A 15,659-nucleotide genomic window follows, 5' to 3' on the forward strand; every position below is an offset into this window, starting at 1 on the left:
TAAAAATCGGGATAATTATGAGATATTGAATATGTTTAGGGATCTATGAAAGAATATAATAATTTTTTGATTTAGTTAATAATTATCATAAGTGGGTATGTGATATTTTATTTGATTTTTCGATCTCACGAAATACATTGTATTTGTATATGGACAATTGTCATTTGTGGAAGGATAATTTCGGGCCAAAGAAGTGGAAAATTACGTGGTTAGTTTTGCCATAAAAAAAATAAACAGTCTGGTATTTTTTTTATTTTCTATTCTTATATTTTTCATTTCCATGTATTTCCCTAAATTTTAAAATATGGACTAAATTCAAACAAAACCAAAATTTAAAAAATAAAATTGTAAGATTTTAAAACTTAAGAATTAAATTAGATATGAATTTTAAAATATATTACTTTCTAAAATTTGGTCCCCACAAAAAAATTAGATCGAGACCAATTTTATTTTTTAAACAAAATGGTAGAGTTTGGAATGTTAAGCCAAATATAATTTACACCGAATTTCATGAGTTTTTTTATTTTTAAATATATTGAAATGAACTAAAATAATTAAAAAAATATGACGAAATATTATAATTTAAGATAAACTAGAAATTAAAATATTAGAATTTGAGATATTATAACGATAGATTAAGATAGACGGCAATTTGTACGGTGATTATATCGAAGTTTTGTTATTTGAAATAATTTTTAAAAGAAATTGGAAAAACCCCTAAACTATTCGTTACTATGAAGGGAGCGTGTGGGAATTTAGGAAGTGGAGGAGGGCACAACATAAAATATGAAAAGTTCATCCAAAGTGAAGTTTGAAGGGAACAATAAATTTTGCTAATTCCCAATTGAAGCAAACCTTAACCAAATAAACTGAAAATGGCGCTACAAATACTCCATCATTCTCCCTCTTCTTTCACCAAAAAACCCTATCATCTTCCCAACCCATCTCTCCATTTCTCTTCTAAACCTAAATTCATCATCAAATCTCAGAACCCGTCTGAATCTGAGAAACCCATTTCCAAAATTGTTGATGATGCTCCAATTGCGACTTCCTCCAAGCCATCTACCTCATCGCCTCAAGGTTTCGGCTCTTCATCGCCTCAATCGACGTCCACGAGCAAATCAACTCCAAAGTCTGTGAAGCAGAAGGGTAAGCGTCAAAGGGCATCCATTATTCGGCGCTCTCCTGTGGAGAAACCGGTGTTTGTTGGAGAAGTTGATGAACAGGTTGCTAAGGAACAGAGCAGGAACGAGAGCTATTTTCTTCTTACTTGGTTGGGTCTTGGTGTTGTGATTCTCGTCGAGGGGATTGTGCTTGCAGCATCTGGTATGACTTCTGTATCTAATTTTTGTTCATTGCAATCTGAATTTCGGAATTTTGCTTTGTGAAAAATCAGGTTGTTGTAGTTGTTGTTCTGAGACCTGTAGTAGTCAAATTCCGATTCGTGTAGGATTTATTCCTTAAGACGTGGAAGTAGAAATTTTGAAACCATAGTCTGAACGTTAGGCGAACTGTGAAGGGAATTACTGTTTTGGCAAGATTGTGGTTTGAAATTAGATTATATGTTGAAAAACCCGAAAATAAGTTATGAAATGAAAAGTATTATAATCTAGGCCCCCTTCGTATGGTGTCGTGAATAGCATTGGTAGTTCTTCGATCACCAATCTTACTTTCTTTCTTTCGAAGTGCATATTTGGATTGTAAAATTAGGGCAACAGTCCATTACCGTTTATGAATAAACTAATGTTATGGAAGAGTTATCCAAAGCTAAGGATTTGAGTCGAGAGTAGATGTACATTGCTCTCATTGTTACTTTCTTTTGGTAAGAAGATTTGTCTTCAGTGTTTGCCTCACCAGTTATTTTATGTTCTTTAGTGTGATGGAAAGGTGATCTTTTGATAGTGGATTATAGATTCCCCATGTCCTCCTCTAGCAAATATATTGCATAAATATCTTACAATGCTTATTCATATATTAAAGTATAGTAACATAGACTTCCTTTTAGTTTATGATTTTCCGATCAAAATAAGATGCTATGATTTTGCTGGCCTTGTGATGATTAATTCGTCTGGAAGACCATCAACTAACTGGTCTATGTTTTGAATCGTATTTGCTTTGCTGTGTTACTTCATAAATGAATTTGACTAAATTACTGCGGTGCTAATTTATCTTTAATATTTGCTGGTGGTCCATTGAAATGGGAATCCACTTAACTGAACTTAACTTAACTCTTTTGGATTGTCCACCTTTTCAGATTCTAGACAGTTTTTCAGTTAGATTGTCATCCTTTCCAAATTGTTCCTCTAGTTAATGGTTCTGCAAATTATCATCCCAGCCTTGACTTCCATTTGGTATCCTTAAGGTTAATGTAGGTAGATAAGATCGGGCATTGTCATTTGACTCTCAAGTTAAATCCATTGTTTTCATGAAACCTTTATTTTGAAGCTTGCTTGATTAAGACTTACGAGTTGTTGTCTAGAGTTCAATGGTTTGACACTTCATGCTTATATCTGCAATTGAAAACGTACAACCATGTACGTCATTTTTTGTTAATTCTACCATCAAACTAATTGAAAGTGATAGCTATTGTCATGTGGACGAAATGTAGTGAACTTCCACTTCTATATCATTGAATTGTTAGATGGCTCTAAACATGTTAAATATTTCCATGCTTTCATTTGACCAGTACGAATATGCATTTGGTTTGACCGAGTTTTGAGCTATTTTCAGTGTAAAAATTTTGATGTACAATTCCTTTCGTTTGATGAATATGGTGTGCATAGTTCATGTTTTCCTTTCACTTCCATCCACCACCACAACTAATTGGTTGATGTGCACCTGCAGGTTTCTTACCAGAAGAGTGGGACAGGCTCTTCGTCAAATATTTGTATCCTTCCTTCACACCAACCGTCTCTCTGTTTGTTGCTGGAACTGTTGCATACGGAGTTTTGAAGTATCTTCAGAATGAGAAAATAAAAGATGAAAAATCATAATTTGATCCTTTTTGCGATGCTTTGTATTTGGTGTGTAGACCTGAAAAATCCCAAGTGCCTATAGATCTTGTTTATATAAAGTGTCTCATTTTCTGAGAAACTGAGATGAAAATCTTTTGAGCTCAAAAGCAAATAAGATGCTGTTGTTGAATCCTAGGAAACTCTTTCCCATCATTATTATTTTTGGGCTTTAATTTATCGACAATAATCTTCTGATAGACCCCTTCTGTAATTATCTTAAGATTGAGAATAACCTATTGTACAGATCCCTTAAGTAATTTAAGGAGCTGTCTGGCTCGCAAGTGAACCTCAGTTGTCTTCCTTTCTAATCTGGTTCCTTTTTCCTTTCTTCTTATGCCGTTTCCTTCTATTCTAGGATTTTCTTTTTCTGGGAAAAAGAGTAGATACGTCATCTTCTCCTTTGGCCCTTCCAAACTATAACGCCTTAGCCCAAAATTTGAGCAATGATTTCAGAATGGGAATTCAATATCTGATTGACCCCTGACATTTCCCTACAATTTGACCATGCTATCTACTTATTTTGAACTTCCTGGGGAGGGAATATTATGACAAGAGTCCTTTCCCTTTCAACCTACATTGTTTTGTTTCAAATATATAAAAATATCTTTTATATAAAGAGATCACTCAACATAAAATTCCTCTAAACTAAACACTCTAAAATTTTAATTTTTTTTAATCATTGAACCATAAAAAATGAGGGTGTACCATAAAAAGATGAAGTTTATTTAAGCTATGCTTTCATAGCTTAAGAAATGAGGAGTGTAGTCCATATATGGTTTTGGTTCATTCACATATTTTTTTTGGACTCAAACGTAACTAAAACGAATTACAAAAATAATTAGGAAGGAAAAGTTACATAAGCCGAAGGTCCCGTGGATAAAAGAGAAAAATGTGCTCCAAATCACTCTAAATTTCTATTACTTATTCCTTTCTAACGAAATCGAGTTGAAGATATCTGCCCTGAGGCATTCTTCAAAAGCTCGCTACCCTTTCCTTTCAGCCACCAACCATCTTGAAATAACTTCTGGAAGACAAGAGTAATGAGGAAGCAACATAGACAATGTTTGTTCTGTCAATGAATGATGCTGCGATAGTTCTCTAAATGTATATGCAAACTGATCTTTGAAATCACTGAACCATTGATTAAGCATGCATTTGTGACCTTCATACAAACTTTGACAAAGAAGTTTGTTTTTGTTGGTGAGACAGGAGGCAAGTGGACTGAACCAACCACAGAACCAACTGTTTCTTTGCTCTGACAAAAATGTCGCCCAATCCATCACTAAAAAAGCAGGATTGTTTGCTTTCTTATTCTGCTCCCCCAATCATTCTCTTCTTTTACTATGGATCTATTGAGACCTCCTTTCTTTAAACACTTTTATTTTAACTCTCCTCCCTAATTTATTTGTTTCTCCAAGATTTGAATTTTGAAATGAAATCTCTTGTCCGTCGTTTTTAATATTTTATCTTTTGTATTTTGCTGTGGAGTGGAAGCGGTTTCATATCACATTTTAGAAAAATGTAACACAAACATGTTGGGTTTCTGAAATAGCAAGTCCCTTTGCAATTTGTGAATAGACACAAACAGACCTATTGATTTATTGGGTTAATGTAATAATATAAAGTATGAATAGTTGGCCACAGATGCTTCCATTATTTTTCATTAATCATTATATCAAACAGTAATACTAATGATTTTTTAGTATTATTATTTTAGTCCTAAATTTTCAGAAGTCCTCTTAATTTCTTAGGGGAGATTCAACAACGAATAGTATTTGCTTAATAAAAAAATAATAGTACTAAAGTGGAATATAGTTTTAGCAATACGAGGTGAGGATGAATATATTTAGTATAAGTCAAAGATTAAGCTCCATGCGCCGCTCTGCTTTTTGGCAGCAGACCAATTAAATCCAACCTTATTATATCAACATTTTATGTAATAATTCATATTATTATTTTATTACTGCAAGAGAGAGAGAGAGAGAGAGACAAAGAAAAGATTATATAAAAATAAAGAGGTGGGGTATCCTTGAAGAAGAAGGGATGCCTTTTTTTTCAAAGACTTACCTACTCCCTCACTCCACTTTTCAATAATTTTTCTTCTTTGCTTTTTGGTCTTATTTTCCACTTCATACCCTATAAAACCAAACTATCTTTATATTATATACCCAACTCTCCTTAATACAATCATTTTTTGCTCCCATTAATTAGATATGGCCCCAACCCCATTTTATTGGTTCAACTTTTTTTCTTTTCTTTTTCTTTTTAGTGTTATAGCAGAGAAATTAGAATATATAATAAAAGTTCAAAACGTCTTACTTTATGTTTTTTAAAAATTGAATCTGTAAACATTAATATTTACCTGTATCTTTCTTTATTTATTCAATGGTTCAAAAAAAATTAGAGTAATTTTTTAAAATAGCTTTCAAAAGGATTTTAAAAAAGAAAAATTAACTAAACAATTAAACTATTATATTTAAGAATATATGCAAATTATTATAAGATATGGGAATGGAGTGGGATTAATCTTTTTAAAATAAAAACAAAACATAAAAGGATTATCAAACCATTCGTGATTATTTATTTTTAATATTTTCTTAGTTTTTTGTGCTGATTCAAAATCGACATGGACTAATTATAGTGCTAAATAATTTCTTTGAGAGAAGAGTGGATACAATTTCTAAATATATTTTATAATATAAGAGAAAAGTGTTAACCATTTGATAACAATTTTTAAAACATAACATCTAACAAAATACAACAGATTTAAATAACCTTTTAATATAACTTCTCATGAAGAAAAATAAAGTCTTAAATTTTAGTAACTCAATTTTATTTAAGATAGCTCAAAAAAGTTGAAATAGACAAACGTAGACCATAGACCATTTGTTCTTTACACAAAAGACCATGAACCATCCATTTTTGAAACAATAATCAGTAGGTTAATTATTTAGGAAAAATTAGCAAGGAAATGAAAATTTTATTTATGAGGGGAGTTTTAAATTTGATTTGATTTGACTTAAAGTTTGAAAATGGTAGATTGGATGTGTGTACATTATGCAAAAAGACAGTGTCTCGTCTCCCACTTTTTCAAGCCTTCTTTTAAATACACTTTTGACTATTCATTTATTTTACCATTCACTTTTTTATTTTATGTTTGTTTCTCACAAATTCAAAATTGTATTGACATTTTTCTATAATAATAATAAATAATAATAATAATAATAATAATAATAATAATAATAATAATAATAATAATATTATTATTATTATTATTATTATTATTATTATTATTATTATTTTGCCCTTCTTTTCTTCTCTTGTGTTAACACAAACAACACTGTCTCTCTCTCATTTTTTCTCTCAAATAATTTCTGTCAACATATTTTACAAAAAGAAAGAACAAAATTTGAAGGAAAACTTAAATATAGTTTTGAGATCACATCTTAACTTAAGTTATTTTAGAAAAAATAAGAACAATTTAAAATTTATTTTGAAGTGTTTAATTTAAAAGATGAATTATTTTGGATAAAATTTGATGTTATTTGACGATCATTCAAAATAACTTTAGAAATGTATTTTGAACAACTTTCATCATAAATATTTAATTGCATGAAATGTGTATTTTTTAAAAAGTAAGAAAATTTATTTTTAATTTTTAGTTTTTTAAAATTAAGTATATAAACACTTTTTCGTTTTTAAATTTCTTAAATATATATATACAGTTTGGTTCATTATTTTAGTACCAAATGAGTCGAGCGATTATCAAACAAAACATTAATAATCAAGTTTTTTTTAGATTAAAATATTGATGTTGGCATTGAAATTTATAGTTCAATATTAAAACTAATAGTTACATATTTATTTATATCTATATAATGTATGCATGTAGATTGGAAGCAAAAGAAGGGTTTGTGGCTTTGTGCAGTTGTAAGGTAACATCAGAAAAAAGAAAAAAAAAAAAGGCTCAAATCCCTATAGAAAACCATTATTAATTTAAATTTATTTTTTTATAAATAAAAGAAAATTAGTTTGAAAGAAAACAAAATGTAAAAAGGAAAAATAATCCCTTTCACTCTCTCTTCTTCTTTTGATTGTGACCTTTGTCTCTCTGTTTGTTTACCCACAACTCTCTATAATTCCACTCATCATTCCCTCTCTCTTCTCACTTTCCTTCTCTTCTTTCTTTTTTTACTTTTACTTTTACTTTTACTTTTACTTTTTAACCCCTCCCTCTACTTAGTCCTTCCCACCTACATGTTTTACCCTTCCCCTTACCACATTTTACATATTTTTCTCTTCATCTTCCTTTTGACTGTTCTCTCTTTAAAAACGCATCTAAAATGGATATGATCCAATTTAGCAATTCGTTAATTTTGAAAAGTTAAAGATGTATATATCTTTTTTTTCCCATCACGAATTTGGAAGGGGATATATATTTGAAATTTTGTTTAAAAAATGAAGTTAGATATTTCATTTCACGGTACATGTTAGATTCTATGTAAACTTTGAATTTCTATTTAAATGATAATGACGATAATAGGTTTTGTTTTTATACTCACAATCATGCTTAAATTTTATACTTACAATAATGCTTAAATCAGTATTCATATACACATAGGTATGTGTGAAAATCAAGTGCTAATAATTTTAAAGATAGAATTTTAATGGATAGTGAAACTTTGATTTAATTACAACAAATAAAATTTAAAATTTTAATTCATAAAAGATAGTTATTTTGGTGTTTTAAAATTTAAATAATACAACTTTCAAATAGCAAATATAACTTTATGAACTTTATAATAGAAGATTTGATTGCATATACCCTTACTTACTTAGTTAACTGAAAAAATAAATAAATAAATAAATAAATAAATTGTTGTAAATGAGGTTAAAAGTATTTACAAAATATATTGAGTTTCGTATTACCTTAGAAACTACTATACACTCCTTGATTTTTATTGATATTTATGAATCTTATATGTACATAAATCAATAAATCTTTAGTGTTTTGTTATATTTTGTAAATAATGTTATTTATTTTGATTTATTTAAAAATATTCAATAAATAAATATCTTCGGGGTGATTATCGATTAATATTTTTTTCTCCCAGAAAGTAATTCAAAGATCTTTTCGATTTTCAAAATTTTACTCTTTTTCTTTTCTTTTTTTTTTTTTTTGTTCACTTTTTCTTTCTTTTTAACATATTCTCTATATCTCTCACTATCTCTTTTTCTTTTTCTCCAAAACTTTTGTTGCTCTCAATGAACCTTTTCTTTCCTTATCAATCTTTCTCTTTTTAGTATTTACAAAATTAACTAAATAGCCTAAAACTTCCTTGAAGCTTTTATGATTTTTGTCTCTCTCTTCTTCTACCCAACTTTGTCAAATATTATAACATAATACAATTAAATTTTGAATATGCATAATGTAATATTAATATTCAACAACTACCGTTTTTCTATATTTTATAGGTTTACGGAAATTTAATTTCAATTATTGGATTTAATTAAAATGTTAATATCGAATAAGTAAGAAGTATCAAAACATAATTAATGAGTACTTCATGAAATATTTTTATCTTTGAATAAAAAATTATTCAAGTTCTAAAAACTAAGTATTCATAAAATAACGAGGAAAACTAATGTGAATATTAAATAAAATAATAAGCATTTAAACTTATTTTGAAGTCTAAAAGGTTTATTCGATTAATAAAAATATATAATTTAGATTTTTTTGTTTACGTAATTTTTCTCAAGGGTTTCATGACACCAGCAACTAAAATTACAATGTTACATTTATTCAGAAATTTACACTTTAAACTATTATTATTATTTGAGAAAAAACATACACTTTATTTTACAATTAATAAAAACAAATAATTGCACAACATTGGATAAATGCATATAACAAATTCTATTAAATATATTGAGCACAATAATTTAAGGTTTAATGAAGCGAAAAAAAAAAAAAAGAAATGAGAGAGAGAGAGAGAGAGTAGTTGAATTCCGATTTTAGTGTTTCAATTAAAACTGACTTTAATTTAAGAAATAAATAATATATAAAATTATGTACTCAATAGTCCTTTTCGTTGTTTTCACCACCTCCAAGGTTCGTACAAATTTACCAATTATCTATCTGAGAGTGTATCGCACTTCCCAATCTTGGCGCGTGCTGGAAGAAATACCATAATTAGTATACGCAAATCTTTTTATTAACACGTGATTAACTACCGTTTAACTAGTAAGTTACTAATTAACAGCCAGTCCCTCACACGGCCCATAAAGCCCAAAAGCCCACTCCAAAAATATAGCTCCCCCCTCCCTCCAAAATTAAAACCAAAAAAGTAAAAAAAAAAAAAAATAAAGAAAAAAATACAAAGAGATATATTCCTCTACTGGTCCAATGCATTAGGGCCAGTACAGTAATTTACCACATGGTTCCAAACCCACTGGACCAAATACCTACGTCTGATCCCATTCATGTTGTACGTGGCCCCATCACGACCGTCCATCAACTGCCCTGTGTAGGACCCACCTCCTCCGGTCCCGTATATCCCTTCGCAAAGATCGGCTATCTCCACCGGCGCAATCGGGTCTCCGCCGGCGTACCAAGCGTTCACGAGTGGGTTCGACGCCAACTCCGCCACTTCATGAGCTATCACACTGATCATTCCGTCCACTCCAACGTCACCGTTCGGCGATTTCATCGCCTTCAGCCCCGGAATGTAACTCGGCACGGCGAACGGGTAAGCACAGACACCGGGACAGAGTTTCTCCGAGTTCCCAACCCAAGCGTAGGGCAGTGTATATCCTACAATGGAAGGGAACGTGAAGTAATGAAACCCACAAACCTGTCCACAGAAATTCTCTACATAAACGTCATCGGAAGTCAGTAAAAGGTACAATCCGTTCTTGGCATTTATCGGCAAAGGCCGGGATTTCGCCGTCACAGCGCTTTTAATCACCGACTGAATGGAAAGCCGAGTCAACGATTTCCCATGGGAGTAAAACCGGTCATTCTTCTCTTCTCCAAGCCGGACTGTCCTGGAAATGTTGGCTCCGGTCTGGTCGGTGTAGAGTTGAACAGTCCGCCACCAGCCAGAGACAGAAGGGGATTTGGAATCGTGGGCAGAGATGGAGTTGATGAACTCTCGAATGATTTTCTTCTGATTTCTCTGCCACGTGCCGTACCAGATAATGTGAACGGTTATATTAGCGGTGAGAACAGGACCCATGTGGTACTTCAAATGGACGAACTCCGAGGAGCCCTCGTATTTTTTGGAGTCGCCAACGAGGGGGTCATCGGAGACGTTGGATTTGGCGAGGTGAGGCCAAGGACGCCATGCGGCGGCCGGAGAGAGGAGGAGAAGGAAGAGGGAGAGGGCAGCTACGAGGGAGATGACGGTGGGGGGAACGAGTGAAGGCCCCATTTGGGAGGTTGGGGAAGAAGGGTACAAAATGACAAGTGTGTGAGCTCCACTTGTATTTATAAGAGAAAGGAAAAAGAGGAGAGTGTTTTGTGTTAAGGGAATATAATTCAAAATTTTGAAAATTTGATGGTTTTTGTTATTATTGTTTAATAAAGAAAAGAAAAAAAGAGAGAGAAAAATAGAGCATTGATCGGCGGGGTAATGGAGGACAGTTAGATTCTTTAAAGTAAGTAAGAGAAGAGAAAATAAGAGGGCCAAAAGTGGGGCCCTATGCTTCTTGAATTGCTATGATCATCATCATCCTCATCATCATGGTGATTGTCGTAACCTAATCTATTTTTACCATTGCGCGGGACAAAAATGGACCGGTCCGAACCGTTGGGCGTATTTTCGACATTTTCTCTCATTTTGCTCTTTCCCACTCTCCCTTTTCTTATTCTTAATTTAGATTTGAAGTTAAAAAGCAATTAGTTTTAAGTACGTTTGATATTGTATTTTATAAATTATAAAACTACTTATGACTCTCTTTTAAATATTACTTGAAACTGTTTATAACTAATCTACTAAGCATGTTTTTATGTTTAAAAAATGGTATGAATTATTGTTTTTAATATTATATCATTTATAATTTATTACATAATACCTATTGGCATACAACATTTCTAAATATTTTTCTTTATTTAATCAATTATATGTTTTAAACTTTTAAATTTTGATACAATAACATTGTTATTTTCAAAGTTTGCATGATTTAGACTACAAGCAAAGATAGATAAATTCATGGAATATGATTTGAAATATAAAATACAATCATATTTCAAAATTATATGCCAATGAATCTTTCTCCAATTAACATTGTTTCTTTAAAGCCTAAAGTGATTTATGTGGTCTTTTTTTACCTGTCTCCTTGCTACCATTTTCAAAATAGTTCAAATTGTAATTTATCTTCTAAAGTTTTGGGGTCATGTTTCAAAAGAACGCTTTCTAAATTATGGTGATTTGATCCACGTTATGAATATTTTGTTTCATTTGTTTTAAAAATAACTTTAAATTTTTAAAGTAAACAAAAATATTCTCAAATGTCAAAATATATACTTATCGAAAATTTGAGGATTCAAATAAAGTGATAAAGAAAAAATTACATCCTCTCCTTGATGGAAATGACAATACAATTCTAAGCCTTGATTTTTCTACATTTTTAAAGATTTTTTCATTATAAATGTAATTTTAAAACAATTTCATAAATAACATTGCAGCTTTTAAAAGTATAAGAATATCTTTGAATCAAATGATAAAATTCAATTAAAGAATATTGTTATAAATTTATCCTTTTTTTCTTTTTTAACTTTTCATTTTTTTTTTAAAGAATGACTATTTTTTCATAGATTACATAGTTAAGTTGATACATGATAACCGCAGCTACACAAATATTTTACCAAATTTTCTAAACATATAAACCAATAAGCTGAAAAAAAAAGGAAAATAACAGTGAGATATTTGTAGTTACATTAAGTAAAATAAGACAACTTATTATAAATATAACAAAATTTTACTACTAGATATCTATCGTTTCTATTAGCCATGTGATTTTGTTTTTAATTTTAAAATAATTACTAAAATATAGTATGTATAGCCTCAACACATAAATAAATAAACAGTAATCGAGTAATTTTTTAATTTTTAAATTTAGTTATTAACACATATGCTTCCCTATTTTTAGAGACATCTAGAATCAATTATATTGTATATGGAATATTTATAAAATATAACAATAATGTTTCATATGCTATAATATTTTTGTAATTCTATCCTTTACAATAACTTTTCTAAAAAATACAGTGTTATGGTTTGAAATGTTATAGTACTTTGGTTTGAGATAGTTCTAATTATTACTGACTCTATGTAATTAAAAAAAAATGTTTTTATGAGAAGTACTCGAAGATTAATTCTACAAAAACATTTTATAAAAGAAACGATGATATATTCTTTAACCAAACGAAAATGACAAGATTTTGTGATTTAGCAAGTATCTTTTTCAAACCCATTCAAGTTGGCCTTTCAAACATCCATGTCCAACCATTTATTTTCAAATTAAAAAGAAAAAAAAAACATTTTTAAGGCTTATAATTTGGTAGTAGTTTTGTTTTTAGTTTTTAGGTTTTTAAATTTAAGATTGCTTCATTCTTTTATTATTGTTATTATTATTAGGATAAACATTGGTTTTATTAAACAATGATTTGAATACTTAATCAACAGTTTTGCGTCAAAAAAATAAAATAAAAAAATAAACATTGTTATCATATCAAAGTTTTAGTTTAGTTTATAATTGTCACATTGTTAGAACATCATATCTAATTAAATTATAATCACAGAAGTACTTGTATATGTATAGTAATTATGCATCAACTGGTAGGATTAAATCATATAGAGATAGCATAATAGTTATTAGCAATAATTTGATAGGTGTACGAAACTATTTGGTCAGTGATTTATGGTTCCATGTTCTAATAAATTGTAGATAATAATTGATTAATTCTTAAACAAGCTACTTAATTAAATTAGCATTTTCAATGTCTATCACATAATGTATATTAAAAGTGTTGTTTAAGTTTTCTTAAACTGCTACCTCTACGAAACTACTTTTTTTTTTTTTTTTTGTATTTGCACTCTAATTTAACTAATTTTAGGATATTAATAATGAAAATTAGAATTAAGTTTGAACAACTCCAATAAATACGACGAGGGATTCGGAATTTAAGAGTTTTTATTTATTGTGCAGTTGAAAAATGGTTGGAATTTCAGTGCTGGTGTTTTTTTTTATTTAATTTCTTTTACTACTAGAAAAAAAACGAGAGTAAAAAAAGTATATTAATGATTGAATAATGACGTGTAATTAATAATGTTATCTACGCATGACGTGTATGTAATAATGATTGAATCAGGTCAATAATTCCACAAACATGAATGATGAATTTACCTTTCATAATAATGATAGGTTAAAAGAAATTTTATATTTTCATTACCAAAATCATCTCTTTAACTCAACCTTTAACGTCGTATTTTGGTTTTTCCATCACACATAGTTAATTTAATATATGTATAAAGAGGGTAATTTGATGTTACAATTACATGAAAACCATATCATTATAGATAAACTTAACATAAAGTTGTTTATACCAATATTGATGCTGGATAAAAGAACTTATATATATTACAGATTTGTTGGTGGAGAAGTTAAGTGTATGTGCATATATTTATTTATGTTTGAGAAAGGGGCATTTAATATTTTACATGCCATACTTGAATATTATATTGATTAGAAATGAATGATAATTAAATGATATATGTTTTTGATTCACCACGATAACATTAAAGCAGAGTCCAACGTAAAGAAACGAAGCAAAAATACGATAAAAATAAATAATAAATACAAAAAAAATGGGATTGCTTGTAAGGGGAAGTGGGTGACAATGGGTGTGGGACCGCCTCGGTGTCCTAAATTCCGGTGGCAGTCCTTAAAATGAGGGCATTCTTAAGGGAGCCTTTTATTTAATTTTATATATATATATATATATATATAATTAGAAAAAAGAAAAGTAAAGTAAAATGCTGACGTGGAAAAGAGGTAAGAGGGTGGGGGTTGCTCACAAACGGACATTCCTACTGTTAATTGAAAAAAAAAAGTATTCTTATCCATCCCCTTTCCAAACATGTTTGACTATTGCCCAATATTGTACTCTTTTAATTGAAAAAAAAAAAAGAAGAAAATGTTAACCAATTTTGATGGACTTTTATCTTTATCACTTTCGGTGACTGTCATCAAATGTTGCTACATTTCGTATATAATTTTTTACCAATTTTATATTTACAATTTTTTTTCTTATATGATGTATTTATATTTTCATATTTATCCTTGAACAAGGATTTTCTTTTTCTTTCTTTTTTTTTTTTTTTTTTTTGAGGAATTACTGTCCTCGTACAAATTTTAATATTAGCAATATAGTTTGGTGATTTGCAGGCATTGGTAAACGTTTCAAGGATTTCGTGTGAAGGGTGAAAAAGGGGAATCAAGCCAGTAACCGTTGGTTATTATTTTGTTTTCTATGTTTATTTATTTATATATTAAAAGTATAAATAATAAAAATTTATATTGTTATGTGTTGTATCTCTTTAATTAACAACAACAATAATAAAAGTTTTAACACATCGTTAATCACAATAAAATAGATCTTGATATAATATGTAATAAAACTAAAATCTTATTGGTTTCATTTAATACCTAACAAGAAACAACCTCAAAACAATCTTGCAAACAAAGTTAATTAAATTGAATTGTGCTTAGTGTATGTTATATAATATATCTTATATCATTCAATGTCAGGTGATTTGAAAAAAAAAAGATGAAATATTAGCACAAAGATTATTAGTGTGATGATGGTATGACATTTTCTGCTTTTTTTATCTAAACCGAAATCTTAGTTTAATTCTTTTAGTTTAACTATAAGTAGAGGAGAGGCTAAAATATAAGTGCGTATTTATTAAGTATTTGAATTATGATGTTGGCTAACAACTAACTATTTTTGTCTTAAACTAAATATATACAGATGTATGGTTTTAAATATACTTTATTAAAGCTTAATATGAAGCTTTTTGGTCCACTACCTTGAGGATTGGTTTAAACTAAATACGTGTGGATGAAGGTTGGAGAGATGGAGATTATCCTTCTCGAATTGACATCATAATTGGTGACTCAAATGGCTCTATTTTAGCTGCATAAATTTGGTGTTTTTCAAAATCCAACTCACAGTTTAATTTGGTGCATTTTGTTTCTTTACCCTAACAACAAATATGGATATTAATCGGATTCCCTTATTGCTATTATACGGAGAGAAGGAAATTGGTTAATTAATTAATTAATTATGAAATGTTGGAGTGAAAAAAATGGAGAGAGTGGAATAGTGGGAAAAAGGAGAAAGGTGTAGGAAATGAAAGAATTAAAAGGAGTAAATTACGCGGCTCACTTAATGATGGAAAATATCAATTTGTGAATGAAAATAGCGTTGGCATTTGTACAGCTCAGACTGATTGCGACTCTTTGTGGGCCCCCCCCCCCCCCCCAAGTCTAATGACCCTAAACACCAACATATTGTGAATAGCCACCTCCTCATCCTGGGCCCCTACTCCATGTTAACGTGATCTACACGCGTCATCA

At 29.7% G+C, this 15,659-nt stretch overlaps 2 protein-coding genes across 2 annotated transcripts; one reads left to right on the forward strand and one right to left on the reverse strand.

Annotated features, from left to right (window-relative positions):
* Window positions 1-707: 707 nt before the first annotated feature.
* Window positions 708-3,154, forward strand: LOC103483996 (protein LPA2). The gene is made up of 2 exons (XM_008440884.3): window positions 708-1,326; window positions 2,845-3,154. The coding sequence occupies exons 1-2, from the start codon at window positions 876-878 to the stop codon at window positions 2,991-2,993; spliced, it is 600 nt and encodes a 199-aa protein (XP_008439106.1). The 5' UTR covers window positions 708-875; the 3' UTR covers window positions 2,994-3,154.
* A 6,045-nt stretch (window positions 3,155-9,199) lies between these two features.
* On the reverse strand, window positions 9,200-10,619 carry LOC103483997 (protein EXORDIUM-like 3). Its single transcript, XM_008440885.3, has one exon. The coding sequence runs from the start codon at window positions 10,445-10,447 to the stop codon at window positions 9,410-9,412; it is 1,038 nt and encodes a 345-aa protein (XP_008439107.1). The 5' UTR covers window positions 10,448-10,619; the 3' UTR covers window positions 9,200-9,409.
* Between the last annotated feature and the right edge of the window lie 5,040 nt (window positions 10,620-15,659).

This window comes from Cucumis melo, chromosome 6, assembly GCF_025177605.1.
Source record: "Cucumis melo cultivar AY chromosome 6, USDA_Cmelo_AY_1.0, whole genome shotgun sequence".
NCBI classification, from domain to species: domain Eukaryota; kingdom Viridiplantae; phylum Streptophyta; class Magnoliopsida; order Cucurbitales; family Cucurbitaceae; genus Cucumis; species Cucumis melo.